Source organism: Hippopotamus amphibius, chromosome 15 (genome assembly GCF_030028045.1).
Source record: "Hippopotamus amphibius kiboko isolate mHipAmp2 chromosome 15, mHipAmp2.hap2, whole genome shotgun sequence".
Classification (NCBI taxonomy): domain Eukaryota; kingdom Metazoa; phylum Chordata; class Mammalia; order Artiodactyla; family Hippopotamidae; genus Hippopotamus; species Hippopotamus amphibius.
The window spans coordinates 2,968,636-2,995,543 of NC_080200.1; the positions used below are offsets into that span (position 1 = coordinate 2,968,636).

General features: G+C 61.6%; 1 protein-coding gene across 1 annotated transcript; it reads left to right on the forward strand.

Moving 5' to 3' along the window:
• Positions 1-1,270: 1,270 nt before the first annotated feature.
• PIAS4 (protein inhibitor of activated STAT 4) lies at positions 1,271-26,908 on the forward strand. The gene is made up of 11 exons (XM_057710131.1): positions 1,271-1,411; positions 6,372-6,798; positions 18,281-18,365; positions 19,023-19,064; positions 19,340-19,430; positions 19,548-19,676; positions 19,796-19,901; positions 22,938-23,011; positions 23,102-23,262; positions 25,969-26,099; positions 26,413-26,908. Exons 1-11 carry the CDS (start codon positions 1,385-1,387, stop codon positions 26,679-26,681), a joined length of 1,542 nt encoding a protein of 513 aa, XP_057566114.1. The 5' UTR covers positions 1,271-1,384; the 3' UTR covers positions 26,682-26,908.

Sequence of the window (26,908 nt, forward strand, 5' to 3'; positions counted from 1 at the left end):
AACAAAAAACAAAAAAAGCGCACGTAGGGACTTCCCTGGCATTCTAGTGGTTAAGACTCCTCATTTCCACTGCAGAGGGTGAGGGTCCAATCCCTGGTTGGGGAATTAAGATCTCACATAAACTAATATTTTTTTTTTTAAGTGCATGTAAAAACTGGTGAAATCCAAGTATCGGTACCTGAGTTGATTGTACGGTACCAACATCAATCTCCCGGCTTTGACAACACACTGTGGTTATTGGGGGATATTATTGGGGGAAGATATTATTGGGGGAAGCTGGGTGAAGGGTACATAAAGGTGAAGGGTGCCAGTTCTGCACCCTTTTCAAAATTAAAAAATTGTAAGTAAAACAAACCCCTGCAGAGTCAGAGTTTGGGTGCGGTGACGGAGGTCACCTGTGCAACTGCAGCGTTGGATTCCCTCTTTAAATTTTAGTATTTTCTTCATCATGGATTTCTTTTGCATTAATTTTTATTTAAAAAAAATATCACACAAACATACTCATATTGATAACTGAGTCATTTGGGGCGCTGTTAAATTTCGCCTAATTCTTGCCCTGAGATTTATAATCTCAAGGGATGGACCCTGCAATATACATTGTTGTCCTCTTGCTTCCTGCTTCTGACACAAGAAAGTTTGAGACGTGCGGCCCGCGGGCACTGGGGAGCCACGGAAAGCTCTTGAGCTGGGGAGTTTCCGCTGAGTGCAGACTCCAAAGGTTTACAGTTGGTGGGGAGATGGAACCAGCGGGACGGGGCGAGGGGGCGGCCGCCGGCATCCCGGGAATCGGGCAGGGGGGTCCCGCGTTTCTCCGCCGGGGGCCAACCAAGGGGGTGCAGCTCCCGCGCCCCATGTGCCGCGCCAGGACCCGGATGTACGGCGCGCGGGTCGCCGGGCCTGCCGAGGATGCCCCGCGCAGCGCCGCCAGGCGCCTCGCTGCACGCGCTGGCGGCCGCGGCGCGGTCCAACCATCTCTTCCCCCCACGCCGCCGGGCAACCGGTCACGCACCTGGAGGCCGCCTCGCGCCGGGGTCCGCGGCACCTGGCTGCATTGTTGTCGCCTCCGCTGCCTACTCCCTCCCCAGAAGGCACCCAGCACCCGCCCGGACCTGTGCCGGGCTCGTGCCCCTTTAAGAAGCCAGAGCCGGCCAGGAGTGGGCGTGGTCGCCGCGAGCGAAAGAGGGGGGCGGTGTCGGGCCGCCCTGATTGGCCCGAGGCCCGGGCGGTGGCTGCGCGCGCCTGCGCAGTGGGCGGTCGCGCTCGCCGCGGGGAGGAGGGCGCGCGGAGGCTAATTGGCCGCCGCGGCGGCCCCGCCCGCGAGTGGAGGGCGATCACGTGACGCGACGGCTGGGGGCTCCCGGCGCGGGGGACGCTGGTGGCCAAGATGGCGGCGGAGCTGGTGGAGGCCAAAGTGAGTGAGCGGCGGCGGTGCCGGCCAGGGCGGGCGGGGGGGCGGGGGCCGGGCGGCCGGCCGAGGTCTGCGCCTTCCGCCCGGGGCCCCACGGCGCGGCCCGCCCGCGGCTCGGCGTCCGGCCCCCTCGCCCGCCCCTGGCCCCGGGGCTCCGGTTGCGGGCGGGGCGCGGAGAGGCCGGGGGCGGGGCCCCCAAAACCTCACCCCAGCCTTCGCGCCGGGGGTTCGGCCCCCAGGGGGGAGGTTGGGTTCTCCCTCCTTCAGCCCGAGAGGTTAGGGTCCGTATCTCCCCAGGCACGGGCACAGGGCCGCGCCTCCCAGCTTGAGGCACCGTCTCCCTCGGCAGCGTGACGAGCTGGGCTGCTCGTCCCCTCCTCGAGGTCGGCGCTCTTTGGCCTGGGGGAGTGTCTGCGCCTCCCCGCCCCTCGTGGTACAGTGGGCTGGCATCTGGGGGGTCAGCCTCCTCGCCCAGGTGACCAGGCTGGGGTTGGCGATTCCCTGCTCAGAAGGGTCCCCTGACTTTTCTGCCACCGCTTCCACCATCCGGGGTGATGAGCTGGGGTCCTGAACCGCCCCCAAGCGCAGTGTGTCTCTTGGGGTCTGTACTCCTGGCTGTGGTTTGGAGCCCATGTTCAGCTCCCGCTCAGCTCCCAGAGCCCCGCCCCCCTCCTGACACCCTCCTCACTCCGGAGTGGGCGCGCTGTTAACTGAGCTTGCCCTCCCGAGTGGGCTGGAGCCCTGGCCCCTGTGTCGGCGCCCTCCTAACTCTCTCCCCTCATTCTTGGGTCCTGGTCTGTTCCTTTCTCCTCCCTCGTTTTTCTCAGGACGGCATCTGTGCCGCTTTGGACTGTGCTCCTGGGGCTCTGAACCCCATACTCGCGGGATCAGACCCCATTTCCAAACCTTGTCTGTTTCCCTTATACTGTACCCCATCGGGAGTCTTCTGCTCAGATCACAGTCCTCTCCCACACAGGCCCCAGGACCCCTGCTTCAGATCTGTTTAGGCACCCCAGCTCTGCATCTGAGGCCCCTCTCTTTTTGCCAGTCTCTTATGGTGAGCCTTGGAGAGTCCCTGGTTTGTTGCAGGGTAGGGTAGTTAGGGTGATCACGTGGCGGGCCGGCTGAGAGCTCCCCGTGCGGGGAACCCTGATGGCCAGTTCCTAGTCCTTCTCCCCCATATTCTTGTTTCGGGTCCACATTCCACATCCCATGGATGACCCGACCCCCCGCTTCTCCTAGTTTGGGGCCCCTTTTAACCCTCTTGGGAGTAAGCTGGGAGCATCCGTCTCCCGGGGGATGTATCTTCCCCCAGATGCCTCCCCGAGGTGAGGCTCCGGAACCCTTGCCCCAGACCAGGCTCGGGTTGTTCCCTGAGAAGTTTACTCAAGGCCGCTGGTCCCAGGGAGGTGGGGGACAGGACCGAGGCACCGCCCCCTCCGCCTGCTGGTCTCTCCTCCCCAGGGTCCTGACCTGTAAACATTTTCTTTCTCTTGCTTCTCTCTCTCCTTACATCTCTCTTCCATTCCCACTGGGATCTGAAATGCAGCCCTCAAGGTTCTGTGATTATAGGGTATTGCCCTCCCTTCACCTCTGAGCGCCCTCCCCCTATACCTGCATCATACATGCAGCTGCCTCTCTGTGGAGTTCTGAGAAATTGAGACTTGCTCTAGAGATGTGGAGGTCTGAACTTTGCCAGCCCAAGGCGGCAGCCTGCGGCCTGAAGTCCCCTGGAGCCCTGAAATTTAACCTGCTCGGGGAGCTGTGGGGCTGTGGTGAGGGGCGCCCGCCCCCACTTCAGCCAGAGAATAGGGTCTGAACTCTTATACCATCCAGGGCCTTGAAATACGATCTGATGAACTCTATTTGACCCTCCGGTGGCTGGGACCCCCCCCCCCCCCCAGTTAGATCAAGTTGACCCTTTTTCAAGTGCTCTAAACCTTGAGCCTCGTCAGCCCAGCCTGCTCTGATCGTAGGGAGCCTTCTTTCTCCTTCAGTGCCTGCTGTCACCATGGAGTGCCTTGCATGCCATTGAAATGTTCCCCTCTTTTAGGCGCTGTCCCGGCCTTTCATAGTGAGAGCTGGAGACTGTCTTTTGGGGTGCAAGATGGGCTGGTCCGAGGGCAAAGCAAGGGGGGCCTAATAAGCTTGGAAATCTGAGACTCTTAACCGGAGGTCCCTGAAAGGGATTAGGGGGCAGGGGTGATCTGGGAACTCCCTGAGAGAGCGTGCAGTGACGTGCGCAGAGCTCGGAGTTCCTGGAGAGAGGAGCCCCTGTTAAGTTCAGCGCGGTTGCTGTTTCTCCACGCGGCTCCGGAGGAGCCCAGAATTGAGGCTCTGGAAGCCGTTGGGGCCTGGCGCTGTTTATAAACACAGAGCTGAGGGGCAGGCGGGTCAGGATGAAGCCACGGGCAGGAAGTGATCTGCGAAGCGCTTGGGGCTTCTTCCTGAATGTTTGCGCCCCGCTTGTGTGCCCCCCCCCCACCAGTGTGGAGGGCAGGCTCCTCAGCGGTGGCAGCTGCTGAGAAATCCGAGTCGTGAACATATGGCAGCTCAAGGGGTGTGCCTGGGATGCGCGTGCACGAGGCAGCTCCGGATGTCCCCAACCTGGTGGCAGAGGAAGGTGGGGGCGCGGCTCCCAGGGCCTGGGAGATGTGCTGTGGGCAGACTCCGAATGGCCAGGCCCACCTGCCTTTGGCTCCGTGGCAGGCGGTCGGCTTCCACAGGACATCGCCTCTCCCCTAGAGTGCCTTGGGCCTCTTCCAGAAGAAACATCTTGTCCGCAAACCTTTCTTTTCTGTTCAAGGTAGGAAGTCAGGCCAAGGGAGGCGAAGCCTCTTTGTTTTGAAAAGTGTTCGGACTCTGAGGGCCAGCAGACGGCTAGGTCCCTCAGGCAGGAGGTGCGCTGGGGAGCGAGGGGCTCCCTGGCAGCTGGGTGTGAGCGGAAGAAAACAGCCTCAGGAGTCCGATGGTCCCGAGTCCTAATACCACCAGTCCTGCTGTGGACTCTCGGGGAGGCCTTGGGCCAGCCGCTTCCCTCTCAGAGCCTCAGTTTTCTCATCTGTGTAGTGGACATCCATCCTCGCAAGGTTAGTGCCATGCTTAGCATTGGTAGGCGCTCCCCGTCAGCAGTGCAGGAGTAGGAGGGAGACCTTGCAGGAAAAGCCTGCCCCTGGAGGCTTTGCAGGCAGGACAGGGCCTCCCCGCACGTCTGTCTGTGTCATTTGGGGCCTGGCAGACCCCTCTGCCATCAGCAGGAACCTGGTACCTGGCGGGGGACAGAGGGGAAGAATGTTAGCATTCCCACCTTGCTGGAAGTGCAGAGAAGCTGGACAGCCAACCCAGGGTTGTCTGGGAACCTAGGGCAGAGCCTGGACTTGAACCCAGGGCTCCCGAGTTTTGGGGCCACCATCAGGTTCCACGGCTCACTCTTTGACAGCCCGGAAACGCCAGCGCCTCCTGGCATTGAGGCCACTATGCAAACAGCCTGGCAGGGGTCCCGCCCACCTCTGCCCGGCAGACTTGTTTTCTCATTGAGTTTAAGTGATTTATTGGTTTCTTTGGGTGCTGTCCTGCCCCAGGCATGCCAGCTTTCCATACCCACTCTTGTCGCTTGTACTTTTTCTTTTTCCATCCCCCCTGGAAGTTTCTCTTTCCCACCACGTTTCGTTCATCACAGGCCAGCTTCAGGGCTCAGCGTGGGTGGCCCCCGTACTCTGCTGGCCCATCCCTCCGGGATACTTTGTTTCTGTAGCTTATTGGGGAGCCCCGAGGGTCACAGAGGGCAGGCCACTGGCGGCCAGTCCCACAGAAAACATTGGGGTCCTCTGTGCTCTTGTGTTTGGTCTGATTTCATTGGAGGGGCCCTGCCAGGTAATAATTACCAGGCCTCGGTTATCACTTTGCTCAATTAACAGCCTCTGTGGCTACTGGATCCCCGAACTTCTCCGTCGGGGCGGATCCTTCCCCCAGGGGACATTCGATGATGTTTGTGGGACATTTGTGGTTGTCACGACTGGGGTTTGGGGGGCTCCTGGCATCAAGTGCGTGGGGCCGGGGGGTGCTGCTCCACACCCCCCCATGCTGGGGACGACCCCACCCAGGGAATGAACCGGCCCCAGTGTCCACTGAGCCGAGGGGAGGGAGCCTGCCAGGGGGACCAGCAGGTGCTTTGATGGCCTCGGCAGCGCTCAGCTGAAATAAGCTGGGTAGAGAGGAGCCACCCGGGCTTCCGAGTCGGGTTTGGACCTTGTCTGTAACTGGAGCTCACCCCAGACTGGCAGGGGTGTTTGAAGTGTCAGACTGAAGTGCACAATCACACGCCCAGCTGAGTCCCTGGCAGGTGAGTCGCGTAAGCGAGCAGTGGCTGCCGCCCTCCAGACCGAAGGGGAAGTGCGTTTGGCCGACGTTGGTTGAGCACTCACTCTGCTGTACTGCGTCGCCTCATCTCATCCTTCCCACATCCTGATGAGGTGGACCTGCCGTCCTCCCTGACGAAGAGACTGAGGGTCAGAGAGGCCGTCAGTGTTCTCAGCTAGGGAATGGCTGAGGCTGTTTATGGGGAAGCAAGAGTCCCAGTTCCTGCCCTGGGGATGCTTTCAGGCTTGAAGATGGGAAAAGAGGACCTAAAATAGAAGCAGTTGTGGGGGGGCAGTCAGAGGCGCTTTTTGCTGCGTTGGCGATGCTGGGGAAGGTTGGCGGGGGAGGAGGGGAACAGGGCTGAGCTGGGAGGGGGCCTCATAGGGGAGGGCGAGCCGGCAGCCTGAGCACAGGCGTGGAGGTGGGACCCAGCCTGGGCCAGGGGACTGGGGCCGAAGCTGTCTCCTCCTCCTGGGGGCGCCGGGCCGCGCCGGCCGGCCGCTGGCAGGGTCTCCCTTCGCTGTCCCCCCAGCTGGCCTGGGCGGCCCTGCACCCTGGCAGCGTGTCCCTCTGAACGTGTGTGTCTGTGGTTGCTCTTCCCCAGAACATGGTGATGAGTTTCCGAGTCTCCGACCTTCAGATGCTCCTGGGTTTTGTTGGCCGGAGTAAGAGCGGACTTAAACACGAACTTGTCACCCGGGCCCTCCAGCTGGTCCAGTTTGACTGTAGCCCTGAGCTGTTCAAGAAGATCAAGGAGCTCTACGAGACGCGCTACGCCAAGAAGAGCGCGGAGCCCGTGCCCCAGCCCCACCGGCCCCTGGACCCCCTGACCATGCACTCCACCTACGACCGGGCCAGCTCGGTGCCCAGGACTCCCCTCACGGGGCCTAACATTGACTACCCCGTGCTCTACGGGAAGTACTTGAACGGACTCGGACGATTGCCTGCCAAGACCCTCAAGCCAGAAGTGCGCCTGGTGAAACTGCCCTTCTTTAATATGTTGGATGAATTGCTGAAGCCCACCGAGCTGGGTGAGTCCCTGCCACCCCCGGGGGTGGCCCCACCGTCCGAGTTCTCCCAGCACTCACGGCCAGCCGGGCAGCCAACCCGGAGCATTTTCTGGGAAGCAGCAAGGGCCCAGGGGCTGCCGGGGCGGGGGGGGGGGGGGGGGCCTGTCCCTCCCGGGAAGCATAGGGGCCACCTTTGGGTCCTTGAATTAGTGACCTATTGCCGCGTAACAAGCTACCCCAAGTCCCAGCAGCTTGAAACAGCCAACACCTCAGTGCCTGAAGGTCAGAACTCGGGAGCGGCCTAGCTGGGTGGTTCTGGCTTGAGGTGGCTCAGGGGGTCACCGTCCAGCTGCCCGTCAGCCGGGGGCTGGGGCCCTGAGTCACGTGGTTGCTGGCTGTTGTCTGGAGACCCCAGTTCTTGCCACCTGGGCCTCCGTGGGCGGATCGAGCGTCCCCCCCCCCAGCGTGGTGTGGTGGGTCGCTTGCTCTGGAGCCCTGTGACGGGGTGGGGGGCTGCAGTGGAAAGAGGGAGAGAGCGTGAGCATGTGCACACACAAGAGTGCGTGACCCCGCGGGAAGCCGAGGGCTCTCCCTGGGGCTCTTACCACCTCGGCTGGGGAGCGTGTCTTTGCTTCTGCCGCGCTCCCCTGGTCGCAGGGACCAACGCTGGTGGACACGGGCTGCACTAGGCTGGACCACCAGGAGGCAGGGGGCCCTGGGGGCCACCTGGGAGGCTGGCGTCCGTGCTCTTCCTCCTGGTGGCAGAGGGGCTGGAGGTTCGATCTGAGTTTCGACCTGACCTTCCCTCCCGCTCCCACCCCCACAGAAGGCTGTTTCCTGGTAGGCAGCTTGCGGGAGTGACCTTGGTCAGCGGGTTCAGGCCTGTCCACACGGGCCGGCTCATCAGGGCACGGCTAGGTGTGCCTCCAAGAGGCGGGGCGCAGCCGCAGATGAAGGAAATGAGGCCGGGGAGCCCCGTCCTCGTTTCTCTGTCCGTTCCATCGACGGAGGGCCTGCTGTGTGTCAGGCCTGGAGCAGTGGCACGCAGGTGGGCCCCGGCCCTCCCGGGCAGCCGGGTGACGGGCCTGGGAGGGGAGAGCAGCCCGGACTCAGCCGCAGACGCCCCCGCTTCCTGGGCCTCCGCGGCCCCGGAGAGCGAGTGGAACGCGATGGGGCTCTTGGCGCCCCTCAGGTTTTACCAGGTCCCTGAGTGTCCTGGAGACCCCTGTCCCCGCTCACCCCCCCACTCCGTCACAGCCAGCCTACACCTGAGCGCCTGCTGGGCGGACACCCCCCTCCCTGCCCCAGGGGGATACAGCAGGGAGCCGACGAGGCCCCCCACGCTTGTGGCGGTTCCCGTCTGGCACCCCTCGTCCGGGGCCTCGGGGTGCCCCCGGCCCGTCCCGGCGCTGTGGGCGCTGCCGCCTGCCACGGTGGGCCCTGGTCACGCGTCAGTCCCCACGCGCTGTGGCGGAGGTCCCAGCCCTTCCGCACCCCCGCCCGCCATGCCCCTGGCCACGCGGCTCCATCCCCCGCAGCCCTGCTGAGCCAGCGGCCTGCCTGGTTCGGCCGGGGGGCCCCTCACGGCACACAGGCCTCAGCGGCAGTCCCGCGCCCTGCGGCCCCCTCCGTCCTGCCCTAGGTGGGGAGGGGGGAGGCCTGGCAGCCACCTCTCCCCTCCTGTCTCCAGCCCTTGGACTTGGTGAGGGTGGGCTGGAGGGGCACTGCTGGTGGTCCTGGCCCTGGGGTCTGAGGCCCTGCGCTCTGGCCTGGGGTTCCGCCCTCCACTGCCTTCTCTCTGGCATCAGGAGGTATTTCTCGCAGCCCCCAGGTGGCAGGCAGGTGGGTTCACCAGCACCCATCACAGGGGTGATGCGGCAGCGCTGGAGACCCAAGGTCCCTTCCTGAGTTTCTCCAGGACGACCGTCCCTGTCTCTGCTCCCCCGAGCCTCTCTCTAGATGCCAGGACCCATCCCCTCCACTCCCCACCCCCCACCTTGCCCTCCCCCCACCCCCCACAGGCTTTGGAGCCGCAGGCCTGGCTGGCCGGCTGGCTGGCTGATTCGGGTGATGGAGCTGACGATTCAGTCTCCTTACGACGGACTCAGGCACGATCTTTGTAACAGGGAGGCTGCAAGGTGGGCCGTGCACCCGACAGGGGCCGTGACTGGAGGTGGCTTTGAACTTGGGGCCGGCAGCCTCCCTCCCCTGCCTGGACCGTGGGCTTCCTTCCTGCAGGAAAACGTGCAGTCATCCCCGCCCCACAATGCATCACTTTGCCCTGAGCCCCCGGGGACCCCGGTCACCTGATCTCCGGGAGAGTCTGCTCCCCTGTCTACACCAGGAATCACTCTGCTCTTGGCTCAGAACAAAGAGGCCGACCCCACCCTGCCTTGGCTCCCACCCACTCCCCTGACCCTCTCCCAGGATGTACCCTTTTCTCGGGGCTCCTGTCTCCTCAGGGACTCCCCGGGGGCCGCCCGGCTTCCTGGGGGGGCTTCATCGTGCACAGGCGCCGGCCCTGAAGCTGGCTGGTCCCCACTGTTCCCGGGCTGGCAGTTCTGTCCACCCGGCCCTCACCCCAGTTGCCTCCCCACAGCGAGTCCTGCAGCGCGGGCACTGCCCAGGAGCCACCTCAGGAGGCTCTAGACAGCTTTCCCTTCGCCTCACTCCTGGTCAGGGCCTGCTGACCAAAACGAGGCCCGAACACTCCGGTCCTGTTTCCCCGGGAGAGCCGCCGGCCGGCTCTGGGATGGAGACCGTGCCCGGCCGACAGCAGGCATAAATCACGCGGGGAGGAATGTTCGGGCTGGGGGAGGGGAGGGGAGTAATAGAGCCACAGACCGGGAGCTGGACGGAGCTCAGGAGACAGATGATCCACTCTAGCAGGCGGGTGGGGGTCGATGCCCAGAAAGGTCAGGACACTAGCCCAAGGTCACACAGCATCCCGAGAAAGGGACTCCGGGGCCCCATGCTCAGCCACCTTCCCTCCTCTGTCCCCTTCCCTGTGCCGTTGGCACCTTGCTCCGCTGTGGGGAAGCCCCGGTCCTGAACCACATGAGGGTTTTGGCCCCCGGCCTCTGCTCAGGGTGGGGAGCCCAGCTGTCTGGGCCAGGCACCCCCGGGCCCGGGCGCTTGCCGCTCACCCAGAGCAGAGCTTGGGGGGCCGGGAGTGCAGTCTTGGGCCCAACACTGCTGTGTGGGGCTCAACTCCCTTGGGGCCTGAGGGTCCCCCAAGCCTGGCCACTTGGGGTGTCAGCAGGCAGAGGCTGGCTGGGGAGGCCCAGACCTCAGGGCCAGGTGCCTGGGGGAGACGAGGTCCTGTCGTAAGACTCGTCATGGGCAGAAGGGAGGAAACCCGGCCTGGCCCCGCGCTATTCCTCAAGGCTGCTGGCGTCCTGTGGGCAGCGCCTTGTGGGCTGGGACCACTGCTGCGGCCCAGCAGGGTGAGTGAGCTGCCCCCCCGGTTCTCCTCACACCCCGGGAGGTGGTCGGCGCCGACTCTGGTGGAGAGCCGCAGGTCCGGCGCCCTCCCCGTCAGGCAGGGCTCGTGTATCAACACGTCCCGTCCCTCGCTCAGGTGGTGAGCGCTTTGGCTGGTATTGCCCAAGCAACAAGCAAGGTCCCTGGCATGGCGCGTTTTGCCAGAAGGCTGCCCTAGAGGTGATTAAATGGTGATGGGCAGGGGGACTTCCCTGGTTGTCCAGTGGTTCATAAGACTCTGTGCTTCCACTGCAGGGGCGCGGGTTCGATCCCTGGTCGGGGGACTAAGAGCCCATGTGCCGTGTGGCGTGGCCAAAAAATAAAAATTGTATAAAGTTAGTAAATAGTGATAGGGGAGGAATGCTCTGATCAGGGAGTGCAGGGTTCCCATGGGGGCTGTCGTACAAGGACCCCCTTACTGTGCATTCGTGGGGAGGTGGCAGTCAGGAAGGCTTCCTGGAGGAGGTCACAATCGCATCCAGATCCAAGGGCTAAGTAGCAATTAAGCCCGACAAGGGGGAGCGGGGTGTCCAGGCAGAGGCCTGGTGGTGAGAGGGCTTGTGAATGGAGGCCATTGTGACCGGAGGGTGTCGTGGCGCAAGCTGGGGGAGGGAGACCGTCCTGGAAGCACGAGATGGGTGGGGTGGGGAACGGTGGGACCTTGCTGAGGGCTTCCCAGCTTTTCCAGGTGTTGTTTTCCTGCGTCCTTTCTGAGGCGGGTAATACCCCTGCAATGCAGAGAGGCAGAGTGGCCTGCCTGCTGCCCCACTGGCAGGCCCGTGGACCCTCTGTGGGATCCTTGGGGCCGTTCCATATTGCGAAGCCTGGACCGTCACGTGGCAGTCTGTGTGCTGTGTCCCAGCTCCAGGGGCAGGCAGCCTGACCCACTGGGCTGGCTGGGCCTTCCCTGCCGGCGGTGGTGACGCCAGCTCTGCAGCAGGCGGGTGCCTTGGGGAGCACCCAGCATGACCTTGAGGGGGCCCGCAGGTGGGCGTGGAGGTTGTCCCAGGCAAGGCCTCAGCCTGCCCCAGGTCCCGCTGGAGGTGCCTCACCTCCATTGCCTGTGATCCCCCCACCCCCGACGTTCTGCACGCCCTTGGTTTTCACCTGCCCAGCCTCCTCTCTGGTATCTTCCCCCACCGGGCTTCCCCCCAGCAGCCAGAGGAAGCTTTTAGAGTAGCAGGCTTGTCCCATTCCTCCTCCCTCTCGCCCAGCCTAACCCTGACCCAGACCCTCACCCTCGCGCACGCCGCTCCAGCCTCCTGCAGCACCCCAGGCCTGGTCCTGCCCCAGGGCCTCTGCACGTGCTGTTTCTTCTGCCTGTGCCATTCTTCTGCAGACACCCACCTGGCTCTCCTCGCCCCATCGCCTGATCTAAAGCTTATCTCTCTTCTCTTATTACCACTCTCTTCCTCCGTGACCTTGCTCCCAACCCTGACATTGTCGAGCCCCTGGAACTGGCTTGTTCCCCACTGCATGCGTGGGGCAGCGTGAGGTGGGACGTGAGCACAGGCCTGGAGCCGGGGAGCAGCCTGCAGGCTGCGGTGAGAATGCCTTGGAGCCCCTCCTTCCGTGCTTGTTCCTCCCCTAACCCACCGGCGGGAAGTCCGGGCTCCTCATCGCGTGAGTGGAGGAGCTGGGGTTTGAACCCAGCGCCCTTAACTGGGGCTTGTAGTACCCCTTCCCTCGCCCCGGCTGTGGAGCGGCCCCCGCGCCCAGCCCGGAGCACCTGTTTTCCCGCCTCCTCCAGGACGCCTCCGCCATCCCCACTGGGGCCCAGGTGCGGGGGGCTGCCTGCGGAAGGGCTTCAGGCCATTAGGAGGGAGACCAGTCCCGGCCAGTGGAATTCTTAAAATCTCCTTTTCTTTCTGTTTAAACTTTTGTAAAAACACGTGTTCATCATAGAAAACACAGGTTAACAGCAGAGAAGTCCGGCGCTTGTAGCCGCTGCTGCCTTCTCTCTGCGCCAGCAACCTCAGGTGTGTGGTGTGTCTTGGCTGCTGGTTTGTCACCCGTCACCCCCCCCACACACATCCCCAGTGTGTAGTGAGCACCTGCTGAGGTCATTAAATAGTCTTTGCTGTGGCGGTTGGTGAGACTGTCTGGCAGTCGTCCGCGTGTGCCTCGCCCTCTGTCAGGGTCTCCGACGGAGCCCGGGGGCTGAGGCCCTGGTTCAGTTTCTCCTCCTGGGATTCCCACTCCCCTGAGGACCCTGGGGCAGGGGTTCTCCCTTTAGTCCCTGAGAGGCGCTGAGACCCGTGGGTGTGCTTGGGGGGGAGGGCGTGTACCCTATCCCATCCCACGCCCCCCCCCCCCGCCGCCTGGCAGGGGCCCCCCACCACCCTGCTGTGCAGCATGGGCGACAGTAGGGGTCCCTTTGGCTCTGCATCCACAACGAGCCAAAGACATGGGAGCATTGTGTTAATTCTCTGGAGGTGAAGGTTTGGGAGAAAAATGGAGCCCGGAAAGAGGTGGGGGGGGGGTCCCCAGGGTTGCTGGTGGGTTGGGCTGGGGGTTGCAATTTTTAAATAAAAGCACTCAGGTTAGGCTTTCATTCCAGTGGCTTTGCAGGGGCTTAGAAGACACCAGGGCTGTGTAGATGGCTGGGGGAGGAATGTTCTGGAAGAGGGGATGGCGAGTGCAAAGGCCCTGAGGCAGGTTGTTCTTGGCAGGTAGGGAGTGAGAGGAGGCAGCCCAGCCCCGGGTGGCTGCGGTGGAACTAAGGCCACCAAGGCAGGGGACAGAGTTCCCCCTCCCCCGCCCCCCTCCCAGGCCCTGAGCTGGGCGGAGCCAGGAGACCAGCAGGGGTCCTGCCTACCGATCAACTGAGCACGGGTGGGGAAGGGACCGCCCTGGGTGCGTTTGGAAATCCGCGCCCACGTCATTGGCCAAGGGAGCTGATCGTGGAGGAGGGGGCGAGGGTCACAGACGCTGCTGAGAGGGTAGGGCTGTCACTGCTGCTGGATGGCGAAGGCCTGGGCTTGGGGGACCCCCGCCCCCTCCCGGTGGTACTGCGTGTGCAGGGTCCCAGCTGTGGTGGCAGCGGGCCTCCCACCGGCCACTTGGCTTCCTCGGGGGAGCAGTGAGCTGCCCCAGGCTGATGGCACGGCAGAAAATCGGGACTGCGTCCCCTGCCCCCACAGCAACCTCACCGAGAAATAGGAGTCCTTCCGGGAGGGGGACTCCGGATCCCGTCCTTCAGCCACCTGTCTCGCAGGTTCTGTAGGAAGAGCTCCTCGGCTGGCGGGCGGGCTGTCCCCTCCCCTGCCCCCCGGGGGACTCTGTGGGATGGGGGAGTGTTTGCACCCCCCCACGCAGCCTTTGCAGCCCAGCTCAGATGTTGTGAGGCCCCCTCCCCCCATAAGTAATCGCCCCGGGCTCTTTGGGCAGGTCCGGGCGCATCTGCAGGTAGCCTGCGTGCACCCCAGCCCTCCAATTAGGCGGCCCTTCTCCGGGGCCCCAACCGGGACTCCAGAGGGACCAGCCCTCCCTGCACAGCAAGCAGGAACTGGCAGCAGCAGCAGCGTGGCGGTTTCAGCAGCCCCCTCTTCCTGAGCGCCGTCTCCGGCCCTGGCACCCTGAGGAACCGGGTCCCCTGCGCGGAGGGCGCACAGGCTCGGGTGGGGGCGGGGGTGTGAGCTGAGCAGAGCTGGGGTACAAACCCTAGCCCGGGAACTCTGGCTTGGAAGCCCGAGCTGCTTTTACATTCAAATCGTGTTTGCTTTTTAAATAGCCTGCCCAAGGTGGTGCTTTGGAATTCAGAAGGTTCTGAGGCAGGGGTGGGCCCCAGGGCCGCCTGCTCCCTATGGGCCCCCCAGCCATGCCCGGGCGTGTGCTCACCCTCACTGGTGGCTGCCCTCACTGGTGGCTTTCGTGGTACAAGGCAGAGTGGGGACGTGGAGGCAGAAACCATGTGGCTTGCAGAGCCGAAAATATGTACACTCCAGCCCTTTACAGGGACAGTCTGCTCACCGCGGTTCTAAAGAGTTTGCAGCATAAAGAAAGCAGACGCCTTGCCTACCCCCCCCCCCCCCCCCGACTTCGCAGTTGTGGCCAGTTCTGGCGTCCCCTCCCCAGAGGCGGCTCTTGCACTGATCCCCCGCTCCCCCTTCTCGGTTTTGGGTACACAGATAGCCGCCTGAGGTACGCACTGCTCCGCACCTGCTCTTTCCACCTAAAACCATCTTGGGGGTTAGTGTCTGTCAGAGCATAAAGAGCCGCTTGGTCCATGGCTCCGTGTGTTCACGGGAGCGTAGTATTCCTCCATGTGGAGCCCGGAGCTGGTCTTTAATTAATTAATTAGTATCTGTTCATTGGCTGCGTTGGGTCTTCATTGTGGTACGCGGACTTCTCAGTGCGGTGGCTTCTCTTGTTGTAGAGCACGGGCTCTAGGCGTGTGGGCTTCAGTAGTTGCAGCACGTGGGCTCAGTAGTTGTGGCTCACGGGCTCTAGAGCGCAGGCTCAGTAGTTGTGGCACACAGGCTTAGTTGCTCCACAGCATGTGGGATCTTCCTGGAGCAGGGATGGAACCCGTGTCCCCTGCATTGGCAAGCGGATTCTTAACCACTGAGCCACCAGGGAAGTCCCCGGGAGCAGATCTTGACCAACCACGTGGGTGGGCATTTAGGTCATTAGCAATCTTTTGCTGATAAGAGTCCCGTCTGGCCGTGGCCTCGGCCCTCCTGTGCGCGCGCCCGCCGTCTGCAGTTGCTGCCTCCCGAGGGGTTGGTCGTTTTGGTGGATTGTACTAGCTTGCCCTCCCTTGAGGTTTTCACTCCTCCCAGCCACAGCCTCATCAGTTTATCAGACTTCTCAGTTCCCTTCCAGGCTCCCAATTTGACAACTTCTCAGTGTAGTGGGGGTGTTTTTTGGGTTTTGTTTAATTTTTTTTATTTGTTTTTGGTTTTGCCTTCATCAATTTTTTTTTTTTGGCTGAGCCTTGAGGCATGTGAGATCTTAGTTCCCCGACCAGGGATCTAACCCACACCTCTTGCAGTGGAAGCACAGAGTCTTAACCACTGGACTGCCAGGGAAGTCCTCAAATTTATTTATTTTATTTATTTTTAAAAATTATTTGCTTATTTATTTTGGCTGCATTGAGTCTTCATTGCTCTGCGTGGGCTTTCTCTAGTTGCAGCAAGCGGGGGCTATTCTTCATTGCGGTCGCGGGCTTCTCAGTGCGGTGGCTTCCCTTGTTGCGGAGCACAGGCTCTAGGCGTGCGGGCTTCAGTAGTTGTGGCACACGGTCTCAGTAGTTGTGGCTCTCAGGCTCAGCATAGGCTCAGTAGTTGTGGCGCACGGGCTTGGCTGCTCTGTGGCACGTGGAATCTTCCCGGCCCAGGGATTGAACCTGGGCCCTGCATTGATTCTTAACCACTGTACCACCAGGGAAGTCCCCCCAAATTTATTTTTAAACTGAAGTATGACTGACTTACAATTTGATTTTACTTCCTGGTGTACAACATAGTGACTTGATATTTTTATTCGTCGCAGAATGATCACCACTTCTCAGTGTAGTTTTACATTTTTAAACACTGAGATATAGTTTATATACAATGAAATCCACAGATATTTAGTGTGTAATTGGAGTTTTAGCAAATGCACATGCCCCAGTAACCCCAGTGCCACCAAATACAGAAGATTTCCATGACTGCTAAGTTGCAACGGGGCCCCTTCCCAGGTCATCCTTGCCTCCCCTCACCCCGCCCCAAAGGCAGCCTCTGTTCTGAGTTCTGTCACCGTAGATTAGTTTTGCCTGTTCAGGAAGGTGACATAACGCGCGCGCATGTCCTTCTCTGCGTCTGCTTTCATTTGGCTCAGCTTTAGGGCTTCAGTTTCACCCATGTCGATGCATGGATTACAAGTTTTGTTGTGTGAATATACCGCAGCTTGTCCGTTTGTTCTTCTGTTGCGGGCACTTGGGTTGTTTCCAGTTTAGACCTACTAGGAATAAATTAGCCTAGTGTTCTCACACAGGTCTTTTCATAGACATACTTCCATTTACTTGGGAAATACCTAACAGATTGCTGGTTACAGGGTAAGTGTATGTTTAACTTTGTTAGTCATTGCCCAACAGTTTTCCACAGTCAATGTAGCATGTTACAACCACTACCATCCCCAGCAGAGTGTCGTGGTTGCTCCACATCCTTGTCAGCACTTAGAATTGTCATCTTGTCATTTTAGCCACTCTAAGTGGGTATGTAGAGGTTTTAAACCAATCTGGCATTCCTGGGCCAGATCCCCAGGGGCCCTGGCTATTTGCTAATATTTTTTTAAGGATTTTTTTGCATCCACGTTCATGAGGGTTATTCAGCTGGGGTTTTCCTTTCTCATTGCACTTCTGTCAGGTTTTGAAAGCAGGGTTATGCTGGCCTCGTTAAAATGAGTTGAGAAGAGTCCTTCCTCCTCTACTTTCTGGAAGACTTTATTTATTTATTTATTTTTGGCCATGCCATGCAGCTTGTGGGATCTCAGTTCCCTGACCAGGGGTTGAACCCTGGCCCTGGAGGTGAAATCCCAGGATCCTAACCACTAAGCCCCTGGGATACTCCCTGGAAGAGTTTATATAAAGTTTATATGGTTTCTTCCTTAAACGTCTGTTTGAATCCACCAACCTGGACCTGCAGTTTTCTTTGTGGAAAGGTTTCTAATTATGAGTTCAGTTTTTTTAACTGATAAAAAGTTTTTCAAACTTCCTTTGTGTTTTGGTACCGGTTTTGATAATTTACGTCTTTGGGAGAGTTTGTTCCTTTCATCTAAGCTGTCGAGTTTACTGGCATGAAGCTACAGCCCCCTGTTGAAGGCTGTAGGATCTGTACTGCTGTCTACCTTTCGTTCATGACAGTTTAGTTTATGTTCTCACGATCTTATTGTTCAGTCTGGCCAGGTGTTTATCAAAGAACTTTGACTTTGTTGGTTTTTTCTGTTGTTGGCTTTCTGGTTCACTGACTTCCATCTTTAATTTCCTTCCTTCTAATGGTTTTGGCTTTTAGTTTGTACTTCTTTTTCTAGCTTCTTGTGGAGGAAGTGTACAGCATTCATTTTAAGCCGTTTTCATTCTTTTTAAAGAGAAGCATTTTAAAGCTATAACTTTCCCTCTCACGACTGCCTTAGCTGCCTCCCACAAGTTGGAGTATTGTGTTTTCTCATTCAGTTCAGAGTGCTTTCTGATCTCGCTTGGGGTTCTCAGTGCAGTGATGCCGGCTCTTCCCTGCCAAGGCCCCCATGCCCTGGCAGACGTGCTCCCTGCTTCTGCACCCAGTGCCCCGTGATGGCGAGCAGGCGTCTGTGTGCACCTCCGCTGCTGCCCTCCTCATTCATGCCTCTTGCTGTGAGCCAGGCCAGGCTGCTCTGTGACTCTTATTTTCTGCACTTGGAGGTTCACTGCCAGTTCACTTCCTTATCTCCTCGGCCAGCCTGTGGGTCCCTGAGGCGCGACCCTGTTCAGCTTGTCCTTGTCCCCTCCAGCAGGCAGTGCTGTGCTGGGCCCACTGAGAACTCATGATGTGCAGGGCCTGGGCCGAGCACTGTGGGGCTGGGCACGTGCTCACAGGCGCCCAGAATAGCCCTGCGAGTTGGGGACAGAGTTGTCACCGGCCTCCCACAGACCTGGAGAAAGTGGCTGGCCCCAAGGCACGCAGCTGGTATGCTGTGTCCTGCCGGCCCGGCAACGCTCTTCTGCCCACCCGCAGGCAGTCCTCAGTCCTCTTGAATAGATGTCCAAGCTGCTGAGGGCTGAAGAGGCTGCTGCTCTGCCAGTGGCCCTCAGTGGGGGACACGAGGGGGTGGGGGTGGGGGCGTGAGTGTCCCCTGAACCATAGGCTGTGCTTCTCCTTACCCAGGAAGGGGCAGGATGCCCCCATCCCCCCGGCAGCCCTCGCATCCATCCCACCGGGGTGGGGCTCAGCCTCCCGTTTCCTGCTTCCCAGTCTGAAGAGGGCCAGGCCCGTAGGAATGAATGACTGTGGTCGGCGCCCTCTCCAGGGACCAGACGTGACCCTGACCCCAAATTTGTCTTCAGTTCCACAGAATAACGAGAAGCTTCAGGAGAGCCCGTGCATCTTTGCCTTGACGCCCAGACAGGTGGAGCTGATCCGAAACTCCAGGTGCGCTGTGCCTGCCCTCTGCCCGGCCAGGGAGCCTTCGCCAGGCCTGCAGCAGACCCTGGGCGCGGTGGTGGGGAAGGGTGGCCCCTGCGCCAGCTCAGGGCGTGCACGCTCTCTCCACCTTCAATGCACAGCCCCGAGGTGGGCCAGTCACCCCCCTTTATCAGGGTGCCACACTTGCTGCTCCCGACATCGGGGTCGGGGCATTCTTTGTGCGGCAGCGGCCCTGCCCCCACCCCCTCGGTGCCTGCCAGGAGCTCCCCAGTTGTGCAAACCACAGGTGTCCCCTGGGGGCAGGACCGCCCACGGTGAGCGGAGGAGGGATGCAGGCTGGTCCCGGGCTCTGACCCTGCCCTCTGAGGCCTTCAGTCTCCAGCTGAGACAGAAGTCACTGCCCGCCGAGCTGCGTCTCGGGCGCCAGGCCCACACCCACCACCCCTTTTCCTATCCACGCCAGCCCCCCATTATCCAGACAGGAGGTCATTTGCCCAAGTCACCCGTGAGTAAATGGTGGGAGAGAACGTTCTAGGCGATACCCCTTGGCCTTTAGTTGTCATGGGAGGTAGCGGGTTAGTTCCCCTGGCTGGTCCTTGGCGAAGGGTCACCGTGACCACCGGGCTCGCCTTCACTGACCCCTCCTCTCCTCCCCACGCACAGAGAACTGCAGCCCGGGGTCAAGGCCGTGCAGGTTGTCCTACGGTAAGCCAGGTGTACCGGGACCCTGGGGTGGGTGGGGACACGGCTCTCGCCCACCTTCAGCTGCCCCCCCCCGGGTGGCCCCGGGACCCTCTCAGACGCCCCCCCTTCCCGCTCTCTGGCCTTGTCCATGGGTGCCCCAGCTCGCAGCCCCACGCAAGCCAGACACGGGTCCTGTCGCCTGCACCCTGGGTCGCCATCTGTCCTCCCCGCCCCTCCCAGCGGGCCCTGTCCTGCCCAAGGTGCCCGCAGCCCCACGGTCCCCAATGTCCCTGCAGAATCTGCTATTCAGACACCAGCAGCCCTCAGGAAGACCAGTACCCACCCAACATCGCTGTGAAGGTCAACCACAGCTACTGCTCGGTCCCGGTGAGTGGGGCCCCCCCCACCGCCCGGACCTGCCGTGGGGGGTGGGGCAGAGAGTGCGGAATGAGGGGGCGCACACAGAACCCCTGTGGTGGTCACAGCCGGCGTGTCTGCTTCCAGGGCTACTACCCCTCCAACAAGCCCGGAGTGGAGCCCAAGAGGCCGTGCCGCCCCATCAACCTCACCCACCTTATGTACCTGTCCTCAGCCACCAACCGCATCACCGTCACCTGGGGCAACTACGGGAAGGTGAGCAGCCTCCAGAATCCCTCCCCGCCCTCCCTCCCCCACTCTCCTTCGCTCCCCTGCCTCCCCTGCCCACCCGCCTCTGGCTCAACCCTGACTGTCCTCCCCTCCCCCGCTCCCAGAGTTACTCCGTGGCCTTGTACTTGGTGCGGCAACTGACCTCCTCGGAGCTGCTGCAGAGGTTGAAGACCATCGGGGTCAAGCACCCGGAGCTGTGCAAGGCGCTGGGTGAGCCCTGGGCCTTCCTGCGTGGCTGAGTGGGGCTCCCCACGGTCCCCGGGGGGTGACATGGCTCCATCGCCGCTGACACCTGCCCTGGACCCCCCCCTCGGGTCCCCCCTCCCCCCCAAAGCCACTCAGTGCAAAGGCCCTGAGGCAGGACGAGCCAGGTGTGCCAACAGCCCCCAGCAAGCTCAGGGAGTGGGATGCGAAGCGCGGGTGGGGGCTGCCGGGGTCCATGGGCAAGGAGCCTCGGCGAGCTTGCCGGGAGGCGAGCACCCCCAGCGATCGCGGCTCCGGGCGGGCGCTTCTTGCTGCTGTGCGGGGACGGGGTGGGCGGGGGCCAGCAGGGGACGGCTTCCCAGTGGGAGGCGCTCGTGATGATGAGGGTCTCGCTGGGAATGCTGAGACCATTCATTTTTTTCTTTTTTGTACTTTCAACAACCAAAAAAAGGGGGGATGGGGATACAGAGTATTTTAAAAAGCCAAAACTACCGCTTACACAGGCAGATGGAACCGTCCTGTGTCCTGCCCCAGGGGCTGCCCAGCACACAGTGGGGCCTCAGGAACGGCCTCTGTGATCCCCTGGAGGCCCTTGTGGGGTGGTTTCTGACTCCAGCCTCCAGGTCCGGGCAGTGGGGCCTGGCCGGTGGGGACACGGAGGCCAGCGTGGCGGAGTTAGGGCTCTGTGACCCCAGGACCTCAGCCTAAGCGCTCCACCCTGCTGCTGGCCTCTTTCCTCAAAGGGCCCTTTCTTCAACCCCACCCCCACCTGCCTGTGTCCCTGCGGGGACAATGGCCAACTTGACCAGAGGAGGCAGGCTCCCCGCACCAGCCTCGCCGGCTGCAGCACCACTTGGCAGGTGCAGGGATGGGTGTGGGGCTGGGCCCATCCAGGCACCCGTGGGCCCTGGGGGGCAGGGGTGGGGGGGGTGGGGAGGGGGGCACGGGCAGGGGGAGGCCTGGCTTAATCCCTCAGGGGCCAGCCAGGAGCCGGGGCCTGGGGCAGTGCAGGGGCCGCAGTGGCATGTGTCGAGGTGCAGAGGACAGCCTGGGCCCCTGCCGGGGCAGGCAGGGCTTCCTCTCTGAAGCAAGCCCCCAGCTTCCTTCCCGCAGCCAGCCTCAGGCTGGGCGTCACGGCTGCTGGGTTCCTCTCCGGTTGCAGCTGGGAAGTCCTGTTCTGTGTCTCACTTGAGCCCTTCCTGCTGCCTGTGCCCTCCCCCTGGTAGGCAGAGGAGGTTTGAGGTCTTGCTTTGAAGCATGGTGTGCACTGCACCCATTCGCAGCTGCCCTGGGTCTTTTTTTTTTTTAAGTTTATTTTTTAATTTTTGTTTGGCTACATTGGGTCTTCCTTGCTGCACACAGGCATTCTCTAGTTGGGGCAAGCAGGGCTACTCTTTGTTGCGGTGCGCTGTCTTCTCACTGCGGTGGCTTCTCTTGTGGAGCATGGGCTCTAGGTACATAGGCTTCAGTAGTTGCGGCACTCAGGCTTCAGTAGTTGCGGCACTCAGGCTCAGTAGTTGTGGTGCATGGGCATGTGGGATCTTCCCCGACCAGGGCTCGAACCCGTGTCCCCTGCATTGGCAGGTGGATTCTTAACCACTGTGCCACCAGGGAAGTCCCCTGGGTCTTTTTTTTTTCCCCCTCACCGCACGGCATGTGGGATCTTAGTTCCCCGACCAGGGATTGAACGAGGGTCCTCGGCAGTAAAAGCCCAGAATCCTAATCACTGGGCCGCCGGGGAACTCCCTGCCCTGGGTCTTTTTGAGGGGTCAAGGTCTCAGAGTCTACCATTCATTAGCACTTGTTAGACAGAGAGGGGAGCCGTAGGGTGGCTGAAGACAGCAGAGGGGTTGCCGGCATGGGGGGTGGCCAAGCTGGCAGGTCATCCTCAGTCCCATGTGGGAGGGGAAAGGAAGCTTCTGGAGGAGGGGGCGCAGGTGTTGTGTCGAGGAGGGGGGGGCAGTTCCAGCGTCCAAGCGGCGTGGTCTCCACTCTGCAGGGCCCCGGCGTGGTCCCCAGCCGTCTGGAGCTGGAGCTTACGCTGCCCCTCGCAGGCTGCTTGGCCAGCCTCCCTGCGCCCCCTGCAGGCCTGTCCCCGGGGCTGCAGTGGGCCGGTTTCCTTCCAGGCTTTTTTCCTGTACATCCAGGTTTTTTCCCACCGCTGGTGGGCTCACGGTGGGGTGGCTTTGGGGTGGCTGCCTGGATGGTGCTTGTGGCTCCGAGGGTCCCTGGTGGGCGCTCCTGGTCTTGGGGCTCCCCAGCCCTTGGAGTGGGGCCAGAGGCCCCGGTGGTTTCCATCAGAGTCAGCAGTCGCTGCAGGTGGCCTAAGGCAGCTCTTTGTTGCCTGGATCATTCCAGAAAAGGACAGTCTTGTAGGGGGGCTGCACCCCTCGTTCTGCACCCAGATTGTCGAAAATAAATGGATGCTGCGCAGGGCTTTTTTTTTTTTTTACTCTATTTATTTATTGCCTGCATTGGGTCTTCGTTTCTGCACACACGCTTTCTCTAGTTGTGGAGAGCGGGGGCTACTCTTCGTTGTGGTGCGTGGGCTTCTCATGGCGGTGGCTTCTCTTGTTGTGGAGCACAGGCTCTAGGTGCACGGGCTTCAGTAGTTGTGGCGCTCAGGCTCAGTAGCTGTGGCTCATGGGCTCTAGAGCGCAGGCTCAGTAGCTGTGGCGCATGGGCTTCATTGCTCCGCGGCATGTGGGATCTTCCCAGACCAGGGCTGGAACCTGTGTCCCCTGCGTCGGCAGGTGGATTGTTAACCACTGTGCCCCCTGGGCAGTCCCTACCCAGGGCTTTTTAGCATAGATGCTCCTCTTAGTCCCGGGTCCTGGAGCTAAAGCACGTGTCTCATCATCCTTGGAGACGGGCACAGGGTGCTCACCGCGTGGACCGTTGCCCCTCTGAAGTGGGGTGTTGAGGGTGTTCCCTGCTGCTCTCCTGAGCATCTCTGGCTGCTGGGAAAACCCGCCCCTCAGCCCCAGGCTTGCGGGAGCCTCTGTCCCGTCCTCGCTGACACTGGCCGCCCCTTTCCCACAGTCAAAGAGAAGCTGCGCCTGGACCCCGACAGCGAGATCGCCACCACAGGCGTGCGTGTCTCCCTCATCTGCCCAGTGAGTCGGGGCGCGCGGGTTCGTGGGGGCGGCCGGGTGGGCCGTGCTCTCCGGGCAGCTGCTCACACCCGTCGCCTCCTGCCCCTGCAGCTGGTGAAGATGCGGCTGTCGGTGCCCTGCCGCGCGGAGACCTGTGCGCACCTGCAGTGCTTCGATGCCGTCTTCTACCTCCAGATGAACGAGAAGAAGCCCACCTGGATGTGCCCGGTGTGTGACAAGCCAGCCCCCTACGACCAGCTCATCATCGATGGGTGAGTCGCTGCGGCGCACAGGGGTCCCACCGCCTGCCAGGCTGTGCTGGGCTCGGCCCCCCGCCTTGCTGGGCTCCTGGAAAGAGGAGCAGGGCCGTGCAGCTTCTGAGGCCTCCATGGTTCCTCCTGGGGCAGCTCTGTAAGCCTCGGGCTACAGAGAGAGGTGGGGGTCATCCCTGGGGGTCTTGTCAGGGCCTTTTCTTTTTCTTTTTAATGTTTATTTATTTATTTGCCTGAGCTGGGTCTCATTTGTGGCACGCGGGATCTTTAGTTGTGGCATACGGGATCTAGTTCCCTGACCAGGGATGGAACCCAGGCCCCCTGCGTTGCGAGCGCGGAGTCTTCGCCCTGAGGGTTTGTCAGGGTCTTTGCTGTGTGTGTGGCAATGGGGTAGCCTAGGGTTCAGAAGCAGGACCCAGGAGTTCCACTGCTGCTCCCTGCGTGCCCTTCCATTCTGAGTCTGTGTCTTCACCATGTAAAACGGGGACCCGGGAACTGCTAGCTTCCAGGCCACTGCATGATCTGGGGAGCTGCTTCTCAAACAGAATTCAGAGGTTTGGTCACATCCTTCACGTAGGAAGGTGAAGGAGACATATGTCTCCCCAAAACTCTGGCCGCCTTCTGTTGGGCCCTTTCCTAGGGGGCACCAGCGTGCGGCCAGGCTGTCCCCCGAGCCTAACCAGCGGGCCCTTCCCATGCCACAGGGGGAGAAGGGGAAAAAGGCCATTCTCTCCAAAAGGGAAACTTTGCTCTGGTCTTAAGTTTCCAGAAACCGAGCCCAGCACCTGACTGAGCGGCTCCTGCCAGGCGCCAGCCACACCCACTCCAGTCCCCAGAACCGGGGCTGGGGGAGGGAACTGGGCAGCCTGGGCAGGAGCAGGCCATGGGGCAGCTCTGGACCACCGACTGCACAGCCCCTCGGCTGCATGCCCCCTTCCCCTCCCCCGCACATGACGGCCGAGGCGCCGCTGAGGTGTGTGCCGTGGGGGAGGGAATGGCCCTGACGTGCAGTGGCCGCGTGTCAGTTGTCCCCACGGTCGGGCTCTTGTCTGCCATCTGGTCACTGCCCTGGAGGTCTTGCAAGCCCTCGCTCCCAGCCATCCAGGGAGGTGGACCTTGATCACGCCCACCTTACAGATGAGGAGACGGAGGCCCAGAAGGGGCGGCCACCAGCCCAGGCCCTCAGCTCACAGGTGGCCAGGCAAGGACTTGAACCCCAGTCTGGCGAGCTCTGAGCCTGGGTCCCCTCCCCAGAGGGGCCGAGCCGCCACCCCCACGCCGTCCAGCCTTCGGGTGGAGTGAGGAGGCCCCTGGGGCCACAGGGCTGGGCTTGAATGGCGGCTCTGTTCCTGGCCTGGCAGCTGTGTGCCCTGGCGCCTGCCTCCCCACCCCCCCAGGCCTAGAGCAGGTCACGGAGGCCCCGGTGGGGGTGAACTCTGACAGCTCCAGGGACAGGCGGGGCTGGGGTTGGGGAGTGTGACTGTGCCCTACACAGACTGCGATGATTCCATCAGCCTGTGCGGCCTGGGTATAGCCGGGAGGCTTCCTGGAGGAAGGGTCCTTGATAATTTGTTTATAAATAACATTTAATGTAAATATATTGTAATGCATTTATTTCTCAAGGCTTTGCAACTTTGTTTCTGGCCCTTAGCTGGGTCTTTGGGGGCCCCCAAAAGGACTCCATCCCAGACCCTGCCTTCAGGGAACTCCCACTGGGCTTGTGGGATGGGAGGACTAAGCCAGACACAGACATTCCTATTGTTTGTGCTCTGCTTGGAGAACAGGAGCCATAGAGTAGGGCTTTGGAGGGTGAGTAGGAGTTTTGCAGGTGTGAAGTGCATTACAGGCAGAGCTGTAGTCATACTGTGGTGACTCTGGGGTGGTGGGGCTGGGAGGGGCTGTGTCAGCCACAGAGGGTGTCCTGGACAAGGGCTCTCTGCTGTGTGATCGTGACCGAGGTGGTCAGAAGCCACCTGGAGGCAGGTACAGAGTTGATGTTGAACAGACACTGGGGTCTCTGGTGTGTTCCTGCTCCCAGCCTGGCATAGGCGCTGTGCCTGCCTCATCCTGCAGGCAGGGAGAGAAGACCAAGGCCCATGGCCTGGAAGTAGAAGGAGGACCAGAACCCAGGGCTGCTGCCGCCTGGCCTTTTTGGCCTTGGGACTCACTCCCCTTCCCCGGGCCTCTGTGTTCCCAGCTGTAAAATGGGGCTGGCTCCGCCTCAGGTACAGTGCTCAGGGCCGTGACTTGGCACGTGTGCCCCCTTGGGGTGCTGCTGGCCGTGTGGGAGCATCCTGGGCCCGTTCTGCTCCCAGGCGGACCAGAGTCTCTCGAGAGCTTCAAGCAGCATGCGTCTCCTCTCCGAGCCTCCGTTTCCTCCTCTGTAAAAATGGGCCGTGCAGCGTCAGGATGGGAGGATGGGGCGCCCCCAGGCCTCATGCTCTTGAGCGGCCGGAGGGCGGGTCCGGGTCTCTGCCTGTGCAGGCTGTCGCCGGCTGTCACCTTGCCACACGTGGGGGACTGTTGGCCCCCCCGGGGGGCCCCGCGCACGTTCCTGCCCCCACCGAGCCTCAGGTCAGCAGGTGTGGCCAGGGCTGTGCTGAAGGCCCTCTTGCAGGTCAGGCCGTCGCTCGGGGAGTATCCGGCCCCCAGCCAGGGGGGCGGGGGGGGGGGCCCTGGAGTCAGCACCGCCTCCTCTGCCCGCAGGCTCCTCTCCAAGATCCTGAGCGAGTGCGAGGACGCGGACGAGATCGAGTACCTGGTGGATGGCTCGTGGCGCCCCGTCCGCGCTGAGAAGGAGCGCAGCTGCAGCCCCCAGTGCCCCATCCTCGTGCTGGGTGAGGCCCTCGTTCCCGGGCTGGCAGCACTTCCGGGTCCCACGCGTATCCCGCCGTGTGGCCTTTCCACCCGAAAGGCGACCGTCCCAGTGGAGTCAGTGCCCCGGGGGCTGGGCGTCCAAGGCCGTGAGCGCGGGCCTGCCGTGCGCCGGGCCCCGTCCAGAGCACGGGGACCCGGTGGCCTCAGGCCACCTCACCCTGTGCCCCGAGGGGTGCAGCACAGCAAGGCTGCCCCTGCCTCTCAACGGCCTCGAGTTCCCTGCTCTGCCGGTCAGCTGCCGTCTGAGCGTCTGTCCCTGTCTCTCTCCCGCAGGCACCTCAGACACCAACGGGCTCCTGTCCACCCCCAGTGTCAACGGTGGGGGCGGCGGCACCCTGGGGGGCGCGGGCGGCGGGGGCGGTACAGGGGGCGGCGTGGAGAACGGGAAGCCGGGAGCTGACGTGGTGGACCTCACGCTGGACAGCTCGTCCTCCTCGGAGGAAGAGGAGGAGGAAGAGGAAGACGAGGAGGACGAGGACGAGGAGGGCCCCCGGCCCAAGCGCCGCTGCCCCTTCCAGAAGGGCCTGGTGTCAGCCTGCTGACCGCTGGCCGCCGCCGCCGGCCGGACACTCGACTTTCCTGGTGCTTACCACACGAGGGGCGCAGGCGGGCCTCGGGCACAGAGGGAGGAGTGATCTTTTTCTTTCTTTTTCTTGTTGTTCATTTTGTTTTTCCACCCCTTTCCCTGGCTCCTGGCACCTGTACCTCTGGACTCTCCTATCGGAGGATTAAAAAAAAGTAAAACGACAAAAAAAAAAAAAGTACAAAA

Bases quoted from the DNA above. Each gene is read 5' to 3' on its own strand.
- PIAS4 (XM_057710131.1), top strand. From the start codon at position 1,385: ATGGCGGCGGAGCTGGTGGAGGCCAAA. The intron at 23,012-23,101 runs GTGAGTCGGGGC...CTGCCCCTGCAG, and splicing joins GTGTCTCCCTCATCTGCCCA to CTGGTGAAGATGCGGCTGTC. The intron at 23,263-25,968 runs GTGAGTCGCTGC...CTCTGCCCGCAG, and splicing joins GACCAGCTCATCATCGATGG to GCTCCTCTCCAAGATCCTGA.